We start from the raw sequence: 23,713 nt of genomic DNA on the forward strand, positions 1-23,713 counted from the left end.
TTCATGCCATCATGGAACAGATGCAACATACAGATGGGCATATAAATGCATCATTGAGGCGTGGGCTTGACTGTGGACACTATTGAACAGGTTATCCATGATTGTGAAACATGTTGCAATCAAGCAAGACAAGCAGTTAAAGCCTTTCTGGTTTGGAGTAGAATGGCTGAAATACCAATATGGTGAGGTCTGGCAGATTGATTATATCACACCCGCACAAACATGCCAAAGCGAGTGCCTTGTGCTTACAATGGCAGAAGCAACTGCCAGATGGCTGGAAACATACCCTATGTCCCAAGCCACTACCCAAAACACTATCTGGGTCTTAAAAGACAAATTTATAAGACAAAATAGTGACATGGCACCCCATAAAGAACTGAGTCAGGCAAGGGGACTCATTTCCAAAACAACCTCATAGACATTTGGACCAAAGATCATAGCATCGAGTAGGTATATCACATCCCCCATCATACATCAACCTCTGTGAAAAACAAACAATACAATGAGCTGTTAAAGACTACACTGAGAGCAATGGGTTCTGGGACATTCTAGCATTGGGATACACTTTTGGCAAAGGCCACCTGGTTAGTCAACACTAGGGAATCTGCCATTTGAGCTAGCCCCAACAAATCAAAAACCCTACATACTGTAAAAGGTGGTAAGTCTGCATAGTGCACAAAAAGAACATTCTAGGAGAGACAGACTGGGTTATTCCTGTCTTGGAATCTGTGGGATTGCTTTTGCTCAAGGATCTGGATGCACTTGCTGAGTAATGTGGAAGGATGGGGAATTGTGATGTGTACCTCGAGAGGATTTGATTTACTGGGTTAAACTACAATTTGGTTCAATCTGTGTGGGCAGCTCCTTGAAGGAAATATGAAAAGGTGTGAGGCACTTACCTTAGAAGTATATTTGCTCTCCAAAATGTATACAGCTTCCACCTAAATGTGACTATTTGCTGATATTTATATAGATGAGGCAGTGGAGTTGTCTACTAATTTCCTCTTCTTAGCACATTAAGATCTATTGTAAAAGATAATGTATTTCCGGGAACAGTTCTGTATAACTGCTAACAGAAAGCAGTACAGATATACCAGGCTTTCTTTTATTTTTATTTATTTATTTATTTATTTTATTAGATAAAGTAGTTATAGAGGTGTAACATGCCAAGCAGAATGTATCAGGTTGGCTTGTTAACTTTAGTATTAGGATCCTCCAAGCTCCTAGAGCTTGAAATAAATTTAAAAACTTTTTTTTTTTTTTTTTTTAATCAGTGCTGATTCTATGCTAGACAGACCTAATTGTTGTCTGTGTGTTTTTCACTTATACAAGTAATTACATGTATTTTTGTCTGACAGTTTGACTCAATTACATCTTTGTCTCAACCTGTCTTGCACTAGATTATTTTCTGCTCTGAGTGTGATAAAAGAGACTTCATTTAACAGCAGAACTAATTTCTTGCCTTGATTCCTACCACTTGATTCAACTTATTCATAACCCTGAGCTGCTAGTCACCTTGGGCTCCTCAGACACAAGGCTCACGGGCTGATATTACTCCATAAGCCCAGTTTGCCCATGTTAGACACTGCCCAGTAGCAACGGGACTTATTGTGCTCCATCCTTCATAATACCAACACTGAGAAAAATCCCAGTATAGAGATAATATTAAACTTGGAATAAGGGGCTACCAAGGCTTCAGGAAGTAGGTGGAGGATCTCTGATAAAGACAGTTATTATTCTTATCCATCACCTATTACAAGAGCACAAGTTGTAAAAGAGATCTGCTTGGAGGAGGTAGCGGGCAACTAACTTGTATGCCTGAAGAACAGAAGCCCTTCTTGTGGGTACAACAACATTGTGACAGCTTGAGTAAGAAAGGTATCAAGTAATGTTAGGAAAACAAGGTCTCTTCACATTATTCTTTGTAATGTTTATAATGTACAGTCCACAGCAAGGAAGAGAGTGTATTTAACAGAACAAAGAAGTAAAATATGGATATGGAAAAAACAGGCACCACAGGCAGCCTTGAATCCTGGAAATACTCAGTTTCCAATGCAGACATCTTGCACAAACATTGACACCAATGACAGTTGAAACAGCACACAAAGGGGGATATGTATGCAGAGCTCATAAAAGTAGGAAAATACGGGCATAATTCATATTAGTGCCTTGAGAAGAATAAGAAGCATGCATAATATTGCTGCTAGAAATCATTCTCAATGTTCTTCAACACCTGAAAAGTCTGTTATGGGATCTCAGACAAAAAGAAAATGTTAAAAATAACAATGAAAGAAAAAAAAAAAAAAAGAAAGAAAGAAAAAGAAAGCACAGAAATCCTGTGTAGGGAACAGTTTTTGTTGTTGCTTGTTTTTTTTTTTTTTTTCTTTCAGTTGATTTATTTGATGGTCAGACCAATAAAAAAAATTTATTTGACTAAGAATTAAACATTTTCATCTTTTTTTTTTTTTTTTTCTTGTTGAACCAGAAAATAAACCTCACACCATGTTTTTATGTTGCACTTTAAAATCAGTGTTTAGGAACTTGTATCGAGTCAGTTCAAACACAAAAATTACTAGCTTTTTAAAGGATCCAAAACACTTTCATTCTCAGATAAAAGCTTCACCAACAGCTTTTTCTTTTGTCCAGTAAGTCAGAGACAGGGGTTGTAGGGGTCCTGTGCCTGGCCACTTTCTGAGACAAGGAATTTTAGGTGTATTCGAGCAGAGTAGCTCCTGCTTTTCATGCTGCTGGGCAGTATCTAGAAGGACTGCTATCATTCCTTTTCAATTGGTGCAGTTCCATCTGTTAAAAGAAGCAAATGCTCAGATTCATAAAATAGTGAACCTCCTGTCTGGTGATCAAAACAGCCTCCTCAGAGAAAAAAAAAATCTACACTCCAGTTCACTCTCTGATGGATTTGAGCCTAGATCCTATAATACCATGAAGGCTATCCTCATTGCCAGTGTAGAGTTTCAGTGGATTATTTCAAGTCCTGAAACAATGCAGAGAATCACAAAGAGATCACCCTTCTTGAAAATAAGCTTCCTAGTAGTAGGAGTAAAATTTAAGGCAAATTCCAGGGTTTTATTACCTAGAGAAGGGCACTAGCATGCTATTTTAGTGTCTCATTAGAGGATTATTGAGAAGCATGAACACTGTTATATTTTTTCCCTGTGGCTATTTGTGTATTTTTTATGAATTCACTAATAATTCAGAAAAACTGATATTTTCATGAGTAAATGCTTTATTGGAAAAGCCTGGTTTCACTGAGCATTGCTGATTCCATGTATGACTTTTATTGCCCCAGTCCCTAATTAGGAACAGATCTGTTTGTGGAAGATGTGATTCCAGTTTCTTCACAATTTTTCCTATAAAAGAAAAAGACTGGGGGGAACAAAAGCCTTGGAAATGACATTTCCAGATATACTCTCTCTGCATGACAGCATCAGCCTGTGTTCGTGCATGTGTGTAGGAGGAGGTGTGAGTACTGTGAGCAGTAGGGCATGTTGCTGTGCAGTGGAACATGAGCAGCAGTCAAAAAAGTGCTTCCCCTTGAGAAAAACAGATATGACTGAGCTGCCAGGAACCAGGCAAAATCAGAACAGCCACTACTGCAGCATGCATAAACATGTTTAACCTAAAAAACACCGAGGAAACAATACTGTATCTAGCTGATCAAGAGGCAGGTAGGCTGGTCAAATGTATATGCTGCAGAAAGCAAGACAAAAACAGCAAGAATACCCATGCTATTTGTAACAGTGCAAGGATGTGAGAAACAACTGTATTGATAAACTCTTAAAATTCATTGCAGTATAGATTTGTTTGAACTAGCACTGACAGAGCAAGCATAGAGTATGCTTGCTTAGGATAATAATGCTAACTGTACTAATGAGGAAGAAAGTAAATTAGCTAAGTCAGAATATTATGCAGATGGGATTATATTGCTTCAGATGCTTGACGTGAAATGGCTAGCAATGCTTCTGTGTATCATTACTCACACAGGGTTTTGGCATGTAGACTTACCCTTCCTTACTCCCCAAAGTGATTCTGGGGAAAGCAAAACAAAAACAAAAACAAACAAAAACAAACAAACAAACAAAAACTTATGGAGGAGACTTTCAGAGAAGAGGAAGATATTTACTCGCTGACTTCAACAATGCCAAAGATTCTTTGTCACACATTGCAGAAATGGGATATTAGTTGTTCAACACCCAACATAGCAATTTATATGTTAGAGTAATAGAATTCCAGATAGATAATGTAACTAACTACAGCATAATATTAGGAAATATATTTTCTAGGCTGAAAAAAGAGAGCAAGTATATGTGACAAAAATTGGAAACCATTTGGGTGCAGCAAGGCACACTGAATGCAGGCATAACACTGGATATGTCTTGGAATTTGTAATCACAAACATGCAAATTGGCTTGCTAGTCATCTTCAAAAAATTTACCTCTTATTGTTTGTATTTTTTCCTTCTAGCTTCATACAAGCTTCTGTGGTCAGAAATCTCTGCAGATGATTGTTGTTGTGGTGTTTTTCATTAAAAATGAAGAAGAAGAAAGTGGTAACAAACTGCTTGGAATAGTGAGAAAGAAACAGAAAATGCTAGAGAAGTTTATGAAGCTGGTCAACTCTTCGTTTTTTGTTTTTTGTTTTTTGTTTTTTTTTTTTTTAAATTATGCTGGCAGCGTCTATAAAGGATTTTTATTTCTGCAGAGCCAGCTACATTAAAAAACACTTACAGGCTTTTGATGAAGTCATAATACAAACTTCAATCAAGTTGGCAGATATGTCAGAAATGTCTGGGTACTTCTCATTTCTTGAGCCTCACTTTTTTTAATGCTTTTCTTTACAGTGCAACCATCCATACGCTGAGCTGAGGTGTTAACACATCTGTGTTAACTGTCATCATTTCAAAATTAACTCATACCTAATATGCATTTCTGGCAAAGCACTAGGTATTTGTGGCTTGGTTAGCTATTGACCATAGTTGCAGTGTTATTAAGGTGACTTGACTTATTCTGTTTTACATACTTCTTCTAGACATAGTTGCTTCTATACATGATAATCCGTTCAAATCAGTTTGTAATGCACTTTGGTAATTAAGTGAAACACATGTCAACCTTATGATGGTAGTTGTGCATTCAGACTGGACAGATGAGTGGTCTGCTCCTCCCTCCTTGCAGTGGAAGAGGCTGCACTTTTTCTGAACCATAAAATATCAGTGGTGAGAGTTAAAGGAACCATGGGTTAGGAAAAATTAACATCAGACTTTCAAGCACAATGATGCTTTTTACATTGTTTTAGAGATCCTCTTCATAGGGAAAAAGGCAGTGTGTTTTACTGTTTCATTTATAGTCTTCTGGCATGACAAATGAATAAGGTGAGATGTGGCTGAAAGCCTACATCATTTAGTTTCCCATTTCCTTTATATTGTTTGATTCATCTGTGGTAGCAGAAAGATTTGAGCATGAATATAGTCATGTGATTCAAAAATGATGTGATTTAGGCCTGTTATTGGAATCTGAGAGGGAATTTCACCAACTTTCCCAGAATATTTAGAACATCAAGACCATTGCAAATAGAGTTATGAATGCAATAAAATTGCTCAACCCTCAACTAAGGTTGATTTATCTTGTGAAGATCAGTGCAGTAACAAACCTATTTTTCATTTTACATTGAATTATTTAATTCTATAGATATTTTTCATTCTACTATGCAATCAAGATGGGACAAATTAGCCTAAATGGGGATACTTGGGGTTTTCTTTTTGTTAAACTGTTTCCAGATATGAAGTCAGCTGGTTGTATCAAAGGTGTAAGACATAAAGCAGTTGGTAAGAACAGCTCTTCAACTTAATAAATTTGTCCAAGGAAGTATCGTGAACTTTTGTCTTCATTGAGACTAACTGGGATTTGCCAATTACAAGTCCTTAGGATCAATCCGCATATGTACAAAGATTGTTCCAAAGACAGACAAAGACCTTTGAAGAATTCATAAGGCTATCCATCCTACAGTCATATGTCATCAATTGGAAAAAAATCTGTTGATATCAACCCAGCTGAGGGAAAGCAACTATTAACAACAATTTTATTATAGAAAACATAATGTCCCTACCAAGAAAACTCAGTACATTCACATTCCATTGTCCCTGAATGTTTTTAGTTCTAATAGATTAAATTATCTAATAGACAATTTTGAAATCTCTTTGGAGAAGGGTTAGTCTTTTTTGTTTGTTGGTTGGTTTTAAAACCAGATAGTGTCTAAAGTGTCATAATCTTTGGCTGGAACTTTAGGATGCTTTCCGATATTGCCCATTAGGACTTATAACAATGTGCATATATACCTCTAAATACCCACACTGTAATATGTATATTTTTTCTTTGTTGTAAGTAGAAATTAATTTCCAAGTACAAGCAGATGATCGTTATAATTTAATTAGTAACACTGTCACACAAAATTTTCTTTTCAAAAAATAAATTACTATGTTATTACTAAATTAAAGAACATAGGTAAACATGCATATATACTGTAGAGAATTTTTAAATCTTCTGTATTTTTTCATATAGATTGAACATAGAGGAACAGAAAATATTTTGCTAAAATGGCAGAAGTTTCCCAGAAATCACATAAAATGAACTGCAATAATAAAGGTTTTCATAACAGGATTTCAGAAAAAGAGATTATTTCTATGTTGGGTTTCTATACTGGATTATATACAGAAGTGCACTGGAGGAGAATAAGGCCTGAGGCCTCTGAAAGGCCTTTGGGGGAAAAAAAAAATAAATAAATAAAAGACTCTGAAAGTTGCAATTCTCAGCACTTTTAAGGACCTACTTTTAAGAAAATGTTTTATCTTCAAAGAAAAAGTATACCACATGCATAGTTTAAAATGTTTGTTATAAAGGCCAGTCTTGAAATGTTAAAAATATATGCAAGATGTTGAAGAGCAACTAATTGTTCCTATCTACAAATGCAAGAAGACTGAAATAATATGACTGATGTCTATTATGCTGGCTATCAGAAATAACAAAAATGTCATATTGTCCCAGTGAACAGTTGAGTCAAATATTTGAGATACGTATTAAAATATGTATTAAAATCCCAGTATTTTATCTTAGAAAACAAAACAAAATAATAATAAAAAAAAAAAAACACAAAACAAAAAACAAAAAACCATAAACCTAACAGAGAAGAAAATAATAATAATAATAATAATAATAATAATAATAATAATAATAATAATAATAAAGGTGTCTGCTTATATCTCTCTTGTTAGTGAGTTGTGAATTTGCTGTGATAAATACCTCTCCAAAATTCTGCTGTGATAAATACTTCTCCAAAATCCAGTGTTATGTACATATATATGATAATTAAATACTGCTCTGAGTTTGTTGTATTTGCTTAAACTGACACTCTTCCTATACAAATATTTGGTTAGTTCAGAAAGTAAGTTGTGAGTAGCTGGGGAAGGGAATGTTTTCTCTTAATTTCCTAATTTTATATTTATTCCTGTTATATTAACTTGACATTTTAATTTCTGTGAAGAACCTACTCTGTGATAGGGAATCATTACTTTACTTGGTTTTATCTCTAGGGAAACAAAATATAAACCAAATACTCAATGACAGTCCTAAAACTGAAGAAAGAAATTATGTCAACGTTAGAAATGGAATACCGAAGAAAGAAACAGCACAAAATTGTCACTTTGATAGAGTAAGGTTTCATGTCATATTCCCTTGTAAGGATTTGAGCTGGATAAGTGTATTTCAATTTTGAAATCACACACTGAATAAGTCATATATCAATATATATTTGGTATATTGTTTTGGGGCCTACATCTCACACATTTCATGTCTTAAAATACCAATATCAGTCTTCCCATCTTCAAGGGATGACAACAATTTATGAATTATTTACATGATAAGTAGCTGTTTATTGTTAGACAGTGACTATCCTAAAGACTGACAGTTTTGATAGATAGTGTTCATGTAAAACATGATTTTTCTATCATATATTTAGCCAAGTGTATCCACATTCTTCATGCTAGTTACTAGGTAACAACTACATGGAGATATAATTCGTCTATACCAATGATGTTAATAGGTTAGATATCACAGGTTTTGACAAGAGAGATAGAGTAGGTAAGAATTTTTTTTGGAATATTTTGAATAGTACTACAGATGTTTTTCAACATATTTGCATTAGGAATTCTTAGGTAAAGTATTAAGCATGTCTTATGTAGATCCAAAATCTCTTCTAAAAGAAGAACAATCTTTTCAGCTGTAGAAAAGATGCAAGCAAAGAACAAATTAAGGTCAAAATAAAACTGTTACTTCTTGATTTATGAGTTGGAACAAGTTTCATTCCAGCAAAACTTGTATCTTAGAGATCTCACAGCACAAGACTGACACTGAAATATGTTTATATGACAACAGCCTGCAGTAGTCGGAAACATATCATGATGTCCAATGGAATTGGAGGCTGAATTTCATTTCCATCCAAGCGTAGATAGCGGAGGCGAGGAATGTTACCATAAAAACCATAGTCTTCTGCTACAGTAATTGAGACTGGGCATATCTGAGTACCATTGACACCTGAAAATATAGATTAAACATGTTAGGTAATTTCCACGGGAAGGATTCATGAAGATAAAATGTGTTTAGAAGACAAATATGACAGCCTTTCACCAGTATTTTTATGGGAGTCACTTGTTGTCAGAGTTGGAAAAACACAGAATTAACAATTAACTACTTTGTTGTTAATGTAATAAAACATGTTAAATAACGTAATCCAGAACAGTGAATTGCATATTTAATGTTCTGTAATTATGACTAAAAGGTACTAGATACATAATTTTTTCTTGGACAGAGATTTTTCTTTGACAGAGACTAGCTTAGACAACTGTCTGTATTTATTGAGACATAGCTCTTTGACCTCAGAGGGACCAAAACAAGGCTAATGCTGAGGAATTTCAAACCTCTTACTGCAATTATACTGCACAATTTTTAGCAGATATACTTCACTGAAGATGTCATATTCAAACTGATAACAATATTGAATCAGAGGACCTGTTCATATGTCTGTATTTTCCTGTTCTTTCAAATTCCTCAGTACAGTTCTCTTTAATTGCAGTAATAAAATGTGCAACGGAATATACTTTTTCCTAATTTAAAAGCCAAGACATGCTTAAAATTCTTTATGAATCACACATATATTAACATTCATAAAATAATAATAAAACAATAATTTGAATTTGCTTATTTTCATATGGGTTAAATAGATTGGATTCTTTACATTGTCTCTCCTAAATTACTTCCATCACTTAACAAAAATGTTTTTCACATCTTGTCTTCAGTTATTGTATAGCACAGCTGACCTATTTCAGCCTTATTCTAGAAAATACTGGCGGTGTTTGCTTATTAAAGATGTCAAATTCCTTGGACCAAATTACAGTCTTTAGTGATTAATCTGACTGCATGAAGATCTTGTTGGCGCCAGACCACCTGCAAAAACTACTTGAATAGAGAATGTAACAGATTTTTTTTTTTTTCTGAGTACCCTAGAAATAGAAAAAGAAAAGCTTTTTGCATTTTTTCTCCCTTATACATGTATTTAGCAATAATAATATCCACATATTATATCAATAATAGTATATCCACAATATCTGATTACAAACCCCAAAATTCATTTAAAATAAAACATGATTTGATTTGATTTGATTTGATCAAAAGAAAAATAATATTTCTGAATAACATAGTACAGATGTTTGCAACATCTTGGAAACAAACATTATCTTTGTCATGAAAACTAGATAAATACATCTATTCAGGCAAGGACTGAATATTTTATCAGAAGCATTATATCAAATCCTCTTTGCCTATGTTGTGAAATTTTATTAATTCATCAGATATTTTGGGAAGGCATTTGATATTCTTGGAAGAAACAAGGTACAACTTTTTTTTCATGTGTGAAAATGAAGCAGGAAGCTTGAGACTATCATTATGGAAATGATATTTACATGGTATTTCCAAGTTTTACAAATGAATCAACATTATGTAGCAGAAAATACATCTTCTCAAGTCAAAATGCTGTCCCTAGGAAACAAGATGGCTTCAAATGAACTCTAAACCTCTGTGTTCTCTGATCTAGAGAATATCTCAGTATAATAGTCTTCACTGGGTTAATTACTCCAACCTTAACGTGAGCAAGAAATTATGTAACAAGCAACCTGTGAAATGATTTCTTGATGGTGTGTGGTATGAAGAGGCTTGGTCTTTTACTGTTTTCCTCCTGTAAGTAACAAATCCTGCCAAATTATCAGAAGAGTAAAAGTCTCTCTTTCTTCTCGTTCAAACTTGGGGTTCATAGGTATATTGATAAATTTTACCAGCAGACGCAAGAGGGACAGGGCAATCCAGTTGTATGGAATGCATCCACCTAAACTGATCTATGCAGACAATAGTGTCAGCCTAAGCAAATCATTCGACTCTGTTTATAAACTTTGGAAAGATGGATACATTCAAAAGGTGATTCAGATCTCCCTAAGATGGATTGAATTTCCCTCTGGAATTGTGTATCACTTTCCATTTCCTAAGTTGGAAGACTGTATGACTAATTCAAAATAGATACTATAATCTGGGATGATTTATTCAAATAACATGAATCCATACGTGGTCAACAGTATTGATAAGTAGAATATTTAAAAATGAGGTTCTGGAGCTGCTATAGAAGAAAGCTTCCTCATTACTTACCAACACTGTGTATCTGCTGAAGAACCAGAAAGAATCTTACTTTTTTTTTTATCAATAAAACTCATAGCCTCTCAACATTTAGAAAATGAGTTTATATAGAAGATTAATCTGTTATGACATATATGATCAGGAGGATGTTTCTGGTTTAGTCTTGTAACCTACAGCTGCGCCCATCGTGGTCTAACTCAAATAGTTGGACTTCCTTTTTCCTTCTTATATATTAACTACAGCAGCCAAGGACAAACATGGCAAATTGTATGTTTCTGGGTTCTTTCAGCAAAGAAGCTAGTAGCAGTTATAGCTCAGGGGTCTGACAATAGGTCAGAATCTAGAACTTGAATCATTTTATCATTTTCTTCCAAATACTATATAATGGATTCTGATAGAAAAGTATTGCTGCTTGGCCCAAAGACTTCTTTTTTAAAAAAGTTTATTTGACCATTTTATACACAGCTACTTAGAGTAAATCCTCATTGGAAAAAAAAAAAAAAAAAAAAAAAAAAGAGCAACCTTTCAAAGTGATTAAACAGTTAATGAATGTCCCATTTTGAAAAGTGGTAAACACATTTAGTAATGTAAATCTTGTAGAACATTATTATGACAGACTAATTGGAAAATTAGTCTCAATGGGTGACTTTTCCTGGTTTTAACCTATTTTTTTATCTTATTAAAGAAAATAAAATAATTTGGTAGGTTTTTCAGAGGGTCTGTGTTACCTGGACACAAAACACATCTTAATTGGGCAAGTTATATTCCATTGATCTTAATTTAGGATCCATTTAAAGAGACAGGAGATAAAGTCTACTCCTGAGGCCATTCAGTGAAACAATTAAGCTAAATCTCTTTGCTGCCAAGGCGGCAATGAAACGTGTTCAGTGACAATACATGTCTTGAGCCCTAACTTTAATTAACTGTTAGGCTTTTTGCAGGCCAGTTAAATATGTTTGGGTTGTACAAAATTTATTTGTCTTTATGAGGTTTCATACATTTGATTTGCTGCATTCAATTAAATTATTATTAGTTATCTTCTGGTATGTTTTTCTTTGATAGAGCAGCCTAATTGTTATTTTTAGTATCTTTGTGAACTAAGGTAATACAACAGAGAAGTAAGGAACCATTTATTCAATTAAATCAGTGTAACAAGATGAAAAATGTGGAGAGGTGAATATATTCTGTGAAGTGATAATTAGAAAGTGATTACTTTGATTTTGACATGAAACAGCTTACTGTACTGCCTAGCAAAAGGCAACCACAGATAAGTAAACTAAGGGATTTAAGAACTTGGATCTTATAAGGATTTGCAGAACTTGTGAGCAGATGCTCTCTCTACCCTATATACCTAACTACCATGTTCTTGCTGTACAAGGATGAATGCCTGAAACATTGCTAGAAGCAAAATTATGTCATGACGGGCTTCTATTGCCTTGAGAATAAAGTCTTGTGTCATTTATACAAAGAAGACATTTGAGGAGATAAGCATTAGTAGAATGAAGTTTCTGTAAAGTTAGTTAAAAGAATTTTCAGGAAGAAAGGTTAATGATAAATACCAGCATTTCATACATAAAAAAAATAAAACATGGGTAGGATATTCAAGCTTGAAATATTCAATAGCCACAATGTTCTATTAGAAAAAGACCATTTTGACTGCAGATAACGTTTTATTCTGCTTTAAGGGTCTCTCACATTAGGTTCCTTTTTTTTGTTTAGGTAACAGGTAAAAGAGAGATGTTCAAATCAGCTGATCTTTGATTCTGTTAGCTTAGTGAAGCTTCTAAGATGCTCATGAGCTTTGGAAAACTAGCAGTCTATATGTATATATATATGTATGTATATATAAATATGTATGTATATATATGTATATATATATATGTATGTATATATCAAAATGTGAAGGGAAAAAATTTCCTTAAGCCACCTGTATTTCTGACCTTCTGATCTGCTTGTATTTTATTTTATTTATTTATTTATTTTCAGTATCAGAATTAACAAATCAAATGTGGTATTACTTACATAAATATATTTGGTTGTCATATTTAAAACTGACTTGAAAATTAGCCCGTGGGAGGTTTTTTGCTCATCTTCCTATAGCCTGTGGCACATTTTTACTCTTTGTTTTCAAATAGTAATTTTTGTAGTTAAACAGTCATTTTCAAAGAATTAATGTTAATGACAATACACACTTACTTTTGATTCTGTTGTGATCAAGGTGAAGGTGCTCAAGACGAGCATTGATAGGTGGAATTTTAGTGAGCTGGTTATGAGACAGCTGTAAGTCTAGAATAGATGAAACATTAAACCCATTTGGGGGAATACCATCATCAGATAACTTATTGTAGTTCAGCCTAAGGAACGTCACTTTGGGTATTGCACTGAAGTAGTTTTCTGGTATCACTTCAATGGAGTTGTTGTCTAAAAACAGCTGCAGTGTGTTAGCTGGAATGCTTAAAGGCATCTTTTTAAGGGAATTTTTTGCTATGTTGAGTTGCATAAGACTGTTGAGTCCTTGGAAGGTGTCACTTTGAAGAGCGCTGTCCAACAAATTGTTCTGGTGCAGATCTAACATAGTAAGGTTTTCCAAGTTGCTGAAGACTCCTTCTGGGATTCTGGAGATTTTGTTTCTAGCCAGCCTTAGCTGTTCCAAGCCCACTGGTAATGGAGCAGGCACCTCTTCCAATTCATTATCTTCAAGGAACAAGTAAAGCAGCCTTTTCAGCTTGCTCAGCACACCACTCTCAATTCCACTGTTGGTAATTTTATTCTTGTTCAGATTTATCCACCTCAGATGAGTGGCATTCACAAAAGGCTTATCTGAAATTGTTTCAATTAGGTTGTTTTGAAGATAGAGGTACCAAATTCTTGCTGGGATTGCAGGTATTTCTTTAAGACCTTTGTTATCACAGTATAATGCATTGGGGAAACTAGGAGGACAAAAACATTCTTGTGGACACTCAAAAGTGTAGTGAGACCAATGTTCAGGATCCAGGTCATCATAAACTTGTCTCACAGTTCGAGTCCACACAGAATGAGCTAAGAATAAGAGCAAAAGGCTTGGACAGACTTTTAGAGTCATCTTTTGCCTTGGAAGGGGAGAAAAACAATTAGTCGTTTTAACACAATTCTCTAACCATATACGAGATTAACAAAACTGTATTACATTGCAAATAATATTTCCTTTATGAACAGCCAAATTCAGTTACCTCTGGAATTACTATAGCATGTTCAGGACAAATTTAACAGTAATACAAGTGTTAAATGTTAAACATTTTCCTGATTCAACTTAGTTTTTACATTTACTACCAATTTAACAGATGTTCTTTCAGATATAATTTCAAAGAATCTGGAAACACAGATCATTTCTCTGACAATAAATCATTACTTCTTATAAATTTATTTAAGTTTTCCTATACAGAGCTGTTTTGCATAAGCTAGTTAAGGAACTGTATTATTTTCAATAATGCTATCAATACTATGATGATCTTTATACCTTTGTAGTAAGTGTTACTCCATTTAAAATTAATCATGAAATCTTTTTCTGTTTTTCCTCTGTCCTAAATTATAATGGCATCTGGATCAGATTTTCCAGGTCTTTTGTCATCACAGAAAAGTGAAAGATCAAAGAGTGTTTTAACAGCTGTTTGTTGGGCATGTTCTTAAACAGCTTGGACGGAATATGGAGTAATCCCTTCCCCTCCCTCCCTCTTTCAAATCCAAAGTTTTTTTTTTGTTGGTTTTTTTTTTTCTTTTTTTTTTTCTTCTCTAAAGCAAACAGCCAAAATAAATGCCTGATCTAAATTACAGAAAAAGTAAGTCCTAAAGAAAGTATATCATATACATTCATGCTTCTTGTATCAGTTTTACCTACTTAATTACTTGCTTTGTTTATACTCTTCTATCATTAAAAAATGAGCAACATTTTCAATGATAATTTACTACAACAGGACATATCTATGCAGCACAAAGGCTTCACAAACTCTGTTGTTTGTTTTTTTTTTTTTCTTTTTTGCGATGAAGAGGTAAGAGAGAGCTGAGATTTCTGGTCAAATAAAGAGATTAGTTTTAGCAAAAATAATATTTAAATACAGAAGGAATTCTCTCATATGGTTAATGAAAAAGTAAGGTTAATAGCTCAGTTAATCTCTGCATACCATACGTAGTCATTTAATAGTTTTCATTTTTGTTATTACCAGTAACAAGTGCAGTATCCTACAGATCTTCCAGCCCTACATTCTGCTATCTGGAAATATTCCAAGTATTTGAAGAATAGCATATTTAAGTTACACAATGAAATAGTACTTTAATAACATTTTAAAAAAGAAATATAAAGTAATTTACCTTGTTAGTCAAGTTCTTGGAGCTATCTGAAGCCAGTTAAAAATCAGTGTTTGGCTCCCTTTGGCTGCTAATCACTGTGTTTTGCTTCCTGTTCTTCTAAGAATTAATAGCATATAAAACTTGAAATGAATGCTAACATTCCCAGCTGCATTACCATACACACCTTATTAGCTATTGTTTCTAATTTGACATTGCTTCAGAATTTGGGCTTACCTCAGCTTTCTTGGATCTTCTTTTCTTTCTATTGGTCACTGTTGTTAGACCGTAATAGCCTGACTCAGGCTACAAGCTGTGTTCTATGAATACAGCCTAATATATACGCATCAGTGACTACAGCTTTTAACCCCTAAAATAGCTAAGGCACCTCAGCACCTAAGCAAGAAAAGACAGGAAATACTGGTTTTAATGTCAAACAGCCACAGAGCTGAAGTAGTTTGATTTTTATAGTTTAGCAGATGAGAGGAACTGGTCTAGATGAAACAGGTAACACAAAATGTACCTTTATTCAACATTTTTGTCAAATGATACTTTACATGCAAAGCTTGCTTGCATCATAATTCATTCTCATGATACCTGAACTGGCCACAATGAATGAAAAACAGTGCCATCTGCTCCTACGGAAATCTTTTATTTGATTTTGATCAAATGCAGATGCTGCCATGCCATTTAAAGACATAATTCTTGATTAAGAGAAGAAGATAGCAAAAGCATTTGCTAAGAATTTTTTAATAACATCTATTTCTATTTCTCTAAGGATTAAAACATGCTTTTTTTTTTTTTTGATATTTTTGCATATATTTCTTCAAAGACTTCATGCTCTCCAGTGCCTCCTGCAGTGATCTCTGTTTTTAATTATCAAGGCACATATTAATTATCTTGTTTTATCATCGATCTGAAGTAAACACTTTCCAGCCAACTTGCTTTCCAAAGCATAGACACATATTTCTGATGTTAAGTACTTTATTTTCTTTTCTGGTACAAACTTAAAGTAACAGATGAACATAAGAAAAACTAGACATTCAAAGACAGAGCCTAAGTATTTTAAGGAAAAAGCTAATGAAAATACTCTAAAAACAAAATATATCCTCATAACTTTGATGTTTATATTAGTTATAAAATTCATATAATGTATTAGAGTTTAGTCTAATTCATTTTAATAATAAAATCTCTAACAAATTATATCATAATGTTTAATACTTTGATTCCTGAGAATGTCTAAAAAAAACAACATTTAAGAATAGAAAGAAATATCTAGTAATATAATCTTCATTTTAATCCTCACTCTTCTGTGTTATCTTGCAAAAACAAAACAAAACAAAAAGGTGTAAATCAACTCTTAAGTATGTGTTCAGCTTCCAGTGACTTCAGTAAGGTTAATGTTAAACACATAACAAAAATTTGTTCATGAGTAAATATTTGTGCTACTTTGTATAGGAATAAAATACATCCTCATTACCTGTTATTTTTGCATAGTTTACATGTAAGTATGTGCTTAAAAACGAAACAAGTGTTTATGTGTTCCACCCTGTTAGAAGTCCAGACTCATCCAGCATACAAATTATTAGGGCTTTCTTGTAAGTAAGGGATAAAACTGATTCCTTCATGAGTGCTATGCTGAACATTTCAAAATCTTAAATTATATGAAAACAATCTACACCTATACCTCAAAATTAAAGTTTCTATCTTTGAGTAGATGCAATGCCTGTAAACAAAAAATTATATGTACAACATTCCATTTTTCATTATGTGTGCCATTTTAAACACCTAGGCCTTAAAATGTTACCTTTGACATCCTGCAGCAGTCATGGTGCTGCATATTAATGACAAGAAAGATGGTCAGCTAGACTCCACAGAAGAGAGGTGGGTAAAAGCAGAAAGTGCTACTGTATTAATGTTACAATAGCTGTGAGTTCAGTAACAAATGATTTAAGGAGGCTTCAACATGAAAAGTGTATCTATGATTCTTGTCAAAGCCAGACAGTACAATGCAAATCTGGTTTGTATTTGTGCTAAATCTTCATGGAGTACATAGTGAAGATATGGACTTTCTGAGATCTGTTCACCATTAAAGAACAATCCAAGACCTTCACAAATGTTATACTGAAAGGTTTTAAACAGTGAGTACTGGTGGCAGATATCTTCTGTGACACACTTAAATACAAGTTCCAAGATGTTGCACATTTAAAAAGAAAGAATTTATCTTATACTTCAGGAGGGTCTGAATTTACCCTTTAACCTGCTAATCATGTACAGATGTTCATTATGTTATCACAGAAGTCATGGACAAGGGACTTTTGCCTTACCTTGTGACAGGTGGTGGTATTATTTGAGTGAACTACTGTTTAGCAAAGGAGAAGCAGGTCACAATGAGACCTTTGTGGATCTGGAGACCATAAATTTGATCCTTATCAAACACATATGTTGCCATCCCTTTTAAAGATGCAGTTCCTCACTAGGAGAAGAAAAGAACAAAAGCATTTGCTAAGAGATTCTTTATAAGGTGTATTTTTTTTACTGATGCAAACTGTAGGAATAAATAAATAAATAAATAAATAGAGACAAAAGTCCTCAAGATCAATAATATTTTCAAGAATATATCAAGAATGTGATGGCTGCAATATGTATTCTCACATGCACTCCCAAGTTTTGGAAAGAGCTCTTCAGGAACATGTGACTGTTTGGGTGCCCAAGCAGATGTTGCAGAAAAGCCTACTTTCCATGAAGCCATTAAGATTACCCACAAATTCTCCTTCATGCATTTGTTTTGTATGGTTCTCCATCATCTTTATTATTTAAAGGGTGAAATATATGGTGATAAAGTTTTACAGACTAATAAAAGGCCATAGCCAAGATTTCCAAAAATGACTAACGGTTTGGGAGGCTTTTCAACGTGAGTATCCAACCTGAGAGACTTTCCAGAGCCTTATTTTCAGTAAGAGGGGACTGAAAGTTTTGTGTTAACAAGGTCACTTTTAAGTTGCAAAGCTGAGCAATCAAAGACAAATATCACAAAATGTTTCTGACATCGTGAACTATCTCTAAAACTGTATTTCAGCATCACAGAATTGTAGGGTTTGGAAGGGACCTCAAGAGATCGTCGGGTCCAACCCCCTGTGCTTGCAATGTTATTGCATGACAATAAAAGGAAGTGCAAATATGAATATAATAAAAATCCTGAAAATACCTATTCCGTGGATCCTAGACGTCTTTTAAAAAATATGGCTGAAATTATCCTAGTTTAAGAAGAATGTCTGAAACTATTACAGAATTTTTGTTCCATATTTCTCCCACTGGTCCACATTGCTAATCAATGTCATAAGAGTCACTGTCAAAAAAAAATCAGAGATTGAGGGACACCGATAACCACAGAGGGCAATAAAATCTCCTTGAACAGAGTGGTGTACTTGTTTGGGAATTGAATAGCCCATATGATTAAGAAAGACTGGAATGGCTAAAAGGTCAAAGACTAGAAAGACCCACAAATAAGAGATATGGACAACTGAGACTGCTGTAAGAACAGTTGCTCTGTTTCAGTATCAACATTGCTGACAGGGAAGAAATGCGTTGCTTTCTTTCAATAATGGCTGCCATATGATTCAGATTTAGTATGAAGCAAGGTCTGTTAAACATCAAGCATGTGTATAGTTCATTACCAGCAAACCCAGGAGTACACTGCAAGCAGAGCTAATTCACCAGCCCTGTGGACTGCTCCATTTAACAAAGACTGCAATCCCGTGTGCCTAATTTGGGTACTACTTTACTAAAATTTTAGGTTTCTTGTCTAAAAGGAAAATCAGTTTGCCTTCCCCAAAATTCTCTTAAACTCTCTTCAGGGTGACTGGAGAAATGGTGATGATTCAAAATCTGCCGAAACAAAGTCTGTGCACAGTTTAAGCACCTTTCATCATATATTCTGCAGTTCCAGACAGCCGTGTGATCCATTTAATCCAGGTGTTTATATTTATTCAGGGTTCACTCTGCCTCTTTCACTTCTGCAGATTGGCACTTAGTGGTGATATATTTCTCTTTTTGCATTGTTGCTTAAAACATAGAGAAGAAGCTTTCATTTTCAGGCTGTTCTCAGAGTCAGAAGGACAAAAGATTACCCTGCATGATATATTGCAATTAATAATAGCTTCTACTTATCTTAAAAGATATGCAGTCAGGTTGGCAAGACCAAACAGTATAAAATAAAGAAGATGGGTGAGGGCATCAGTATAGCACAAAGGACAATGCAGTTAGCCCAAGCGGCCAGACCCAGCACCTATAGACGTGGTACTTCACATCATTCACATCATTCCTGGTGAAAAAAAAAACACAACAACAAACAACAACAGAACAACCAAAACCAAACATATATCAAAAACAGATTTAGGAGCAGGAACTCTGACCCTCTCCTTCTCTTAAAGTAATTTCAAGACTTCGTAATTTTCCTCTCCGCAACAGTCCTTCAAACAGCCTTCTTGAACAGTACAGAGGTTCAAGAGAAGGCTGGGGCACTGGTGCCTACATTCCTAGCTACAGAGAAGGTAGGATCAAACTCCAAAGGCTAAATAGAACCTAGAACTGCCTGCCTAGACCTCTCAGTTAGGAGATATGTCTCTTGTTTAAACAGGCATTCTGTGCATATATGTTCAGATGAAGTACACCAAGTTTGCCTGGTGAGCTCTCAGGTTCAAATAGGAGGCACTGGTTAAGGGAATCCTGGAAAACTGTTGAGCTGGCTTATGTTGTGAAATGCAAATATCACCTGACTCTTGGTTTATATGGGATTTAGGAAGATCTGGTTTTATCCTAAAAGTTTGGAAAAATATTTTGATGGTTTACTTTCTGCACACCCTCACTTCCTTATGAAATGAATATTTCAGTTTAAAGAGATCCTTGCAGAGCAGCAAAATTCAGAACACAGTAGCTCAGCTTTTATTGAAAATATCAAGCTCTCCTGAATATGCTTCATTAAGGAATGATTTGTCTCTCTGTTGCTTTTCTCTCTATATTTTAAGCTCTTTACCACAGTCACACAACAAAAGTTCCACAACACAATGCCAAGATCTGGTATTTACCTTGGCTAGGTAAATTTAGATTACCTACCAGGTAAAAGTACTTGTTAATCTCTTACCTTAGTTTGTTTTCAAGTTTTCATCAATTTCAATACTGAGACAAATCTATCCTACATTAATAACAGGAACCTGATTTTTAAAATGTTAGATGTACAACACTATGGTAAGTGTATCTTAAATTGAGTACCCAAATTATACATTTATTGGTTAAACACATACACTGAGTTCTTGGCCCTCCATATGACTTTTTAAATGATTAATAGGAAAATAATGATAAAATAAAACATGAATTAGTCACTCAATGACTATTTTGTATATCTCCAGTTTTGAAAAGTAAGCTATCATTGATTAAATACTTGAAGGTATCACAAAGATAGTGAAAATAGATAGTGAAAACAGATAGAGAATCTTTGTAGTAGTGTTTCTTTCATTTCCTTATTTAATTCTATTGTTTAAGAAGTGCAAATTGTTTGAATTCTTCTACGTTTAGCTTCCCACAAGAGGGAACCTAATTCTGAGAAGCTTAGACCTATAGAAAGATTTGTCTTCTGAAAAGAATAACAAGAGTTTCAAAGAAAGAAAAATCTTTCTTTGAGAAAGCTTATTGAAATGTATATATATATATATGTATATATATAGTAGTCCTCTTATAATAAAACCATACTATACTTATTTTGCCAAATGAGAAATTCAAGGATCAGGTGATTTTTTAACATTTAAAAAGAAAATCCAGATGGTATAAGCTGTATGAAAATCTAGCCCAAATTTTATATTCCATTAATTGTAACATATTTTGGTCTAATTTTTAATGTAGATACTCCCTGGAAAATATTGAAATTAACTGTCATGATGATTGTAATTTTCCAGAACTGGCATTTCCAAAGGCATTCATGCTATCTTCCAGAGTCCTAACTTGAAGTTAGAATCTCACTCACCATGACCACTCCAGTTGTTAATCATCCTTCCAGACAAGATATGTTGAAACTATATACTGTAGATGAAATTCCTCAATAAGTACTTTGGTGCCAATTAACAACATCTTCTTCTCTGAAGAAAGATGCACAGCCCAGCTCCATGCCAGAATTAATGCATCCATCACTATCCAAGCATGCTGCAGCATTCCAGAGACCATAAAGGAGCATGGTCATGTTCCATCATTGCCTACTCTTTATCTTAGCTGATTTCCCACTCATCACACAGTTTCTGTGAAGTCCAGAGCTAACTGACTAGTTTCTTTCTGTACTATACAGGTATACGCAACTCATGCCATGGTTTTGGATACCTGTCATCCTGAATCTAGAGTGGGACTGAAAAATCCTGCAGGGGATGAATTTTCTTTCCCACATTTAGGAACCTGAATTAAAAATAAATAAATAAAAAAATAAATAAATAAAATCTTATTTTTATACACAAAATCACAATTCCTTTTCAGAATAAACACAGAGTTGCATATAATTTTGGCATTCTTTTGAGAACTTATTAGTTTTGATGTTTATTTCTTTGGCAGTAAAATGGTCCTCACGGTGAAAACTAAATGTGAAGTTCACGAAACATTTTTTTTTATTCCATTTGGAAACCAGTCTATAAAGTAAGATGTACAGCAGATTCACGTGGTGAGGTACTGGAAAGTTCATGAAAAAAAAAAATAAATTAAAAGACATTGCTCAGCCTTGTTTATCTTCTAGATATCTTAATCTTACTAATAAATTGTTTTACAGGGTATGAAATTTATAAAAACTTCCAGTGCTTCTGTCTGTAATCTCATATATGTTTCAATAGAAATATATTTTTACAGATATTATACAGTACATTCCAAAGTGTCTTTATAATTTTTTTGGAATGTATTCTCTAGTCAGGCTGATCAGATAACACTGCTCTCTTGCACAACTTATCCCATGCTAGGAGACACCAAAAATGTTCTTTTGCACAGCATAACTGTCCATACAGTTAAATCTAACAGCCCATTTTCTTTGCATATCCAAAGGCTACCTGACAACTGTGCCAATCTCTGTGGCTGTGCTACTAAGTGATACAAGAACTGTTAGAGCTACAGTGGAAATGATACAAGGAGCTGCAACTTCCATACTAGCAGCTCCTGAAACAGAAGCTGTCTAGGTCAGTAATGTTGTAGTATAGTAGTGTCTTTCTCTGATGAGTGCTGGCAGAACAACTGCTGCAAGGAGCCCGTCTACCTATTAAGAAAATATATGATTAAAGGAAGGTTGTGCTACCTTGCAGGCAATGAGACTGTCCTCAGAGATGCAGCTAGCAAGCAGCTCCTCAAGGGATATTCTTAAGAGATATAAGATATGTGAGTTTTTGCACATCTAATGAATGATAGAAGCCTAAAGTTAGCCAATGTCATATCATTTTAAGGAGGTGGTTATGTTTTCTGGAAAAAAAAAAAAAAAAAGCAATAAAAAAAAAGTGCTGCCATTCTCATTGTTTTCCTAGACATTACTGCTTTCCCTCATAAAAATTCGTGCCTGTCTCTTGGGAACAAAAAAGACTAACAGAGTCTGAGTATGAAAAAATATTTGATTTTTCCAACCTCCATTGTAGAGATTCTATAGTAGGTAGTTTTCTGCAACAATAAAAACATGGCCTATATGATAACCAGAATAATCTATGTTTGCTTAAGCTCTTATGACTAAATATGACAGAAGGCACAGGCAACATTCATAAACCATTTTAAGTCATGTGTATTTTTTTTTTTATTAACAGCTAAAAGTATTATTAGTATTGTCTTAGTGATGAATTTAGACACTCGTTAAAAACATTGTTGATGATTGTTTTCTTGGAGAAAATAAAAAACTCTGTGATATGTATAATTTTCCTTGTGCAATGAGTATGATTTGCCTTCTTTTGCCAGAAGAACAGTATAACTTTTCTTTAAATAAATCTTTTAAATAAAGCTTCCTCTCTTGTTTATATATCTACATCTGTCTGGACATGTAGACAAAGGCATGTAAATACCAGCCAAAAAAAAAAAAAAAATATATATATATATATGTTTAAAAAACAAAACAAAACAAAACAAAACAAAAAAACAGTTTGAACCTTAGGGTTCCACAAAAGCTATCAAAGTAAGATTAAAGTAAGATTAAATGAAAGAATTTAAAGAATGCAAACTGAAGTATTCATGGCAAAGTATTTACGTGATTCAGGGAAAAAAACAACCTTGAACTTGCTCAAGTTGGGCAATTTTGGAAGGTCCTTTTGCCTCAGAGAGAAATCTTTCTTTTGGTTGCAGCATGTAGACATATGGGCAAAATTGTTTCCTGTCACAGCCCATAACAGCAAACTGTTTTCCTTTCCATAATAAAATGCCCCAGGCATCCAATCTGACATTCCTTCATTCAAGGTGAATGCCCTGAAGCACAGATTTAGCTCATCTTTTTTTCCCTTGTGTCAGCTAGTATTCAACTATTCACATTAAGTAGAAAAGCTTTAAGAAAGATTTATCCATGAAATTCATATAGTTTCTTGATTAAGTTATTTTCTTACAATAGAGAGTCTTTTTATCCAAAATCTAAATCTGCAAAAAAAGTGAGAACCAAAATG

General features: G+C 34.0%; 1 protein-coding gene across 1 annotated transcript; it reads right to left on the reverse strand.

Moving 5' to 3' along the window:
- Positions 1–8,427: 8,427 nt before the first annotated feature.
- KERA (keratocan) lies at positions 8,428–13,827 on the reverse strand (the record flags this gene model as incomplete). The annotated part of the gene is made up of 2 exons (XM_084302664.1): positions 8,428–8,600; positions 12,942–13,827. The coding sequence occupies 2 exons, from the start codon at positions 13,825–13,827 to the stop codon at positions 8,428–8,430; spliced, it is 1,059 nt and encodes a 352-aa protein (XP_084158790.1).
- Between the last annotated feature and the right edge of the window lie 9,886 nt (positions 13,828–23,713).

This window comes from Netta rufina (assembly GCF_964035555.1).
Source record: "Netta rufina genome assembly, chromosome: 1".
NCBI lineage: Eukaryota > Metazoa > Chordata > Aves > Anseriformes > Anatidae > Netta > Netta rufina.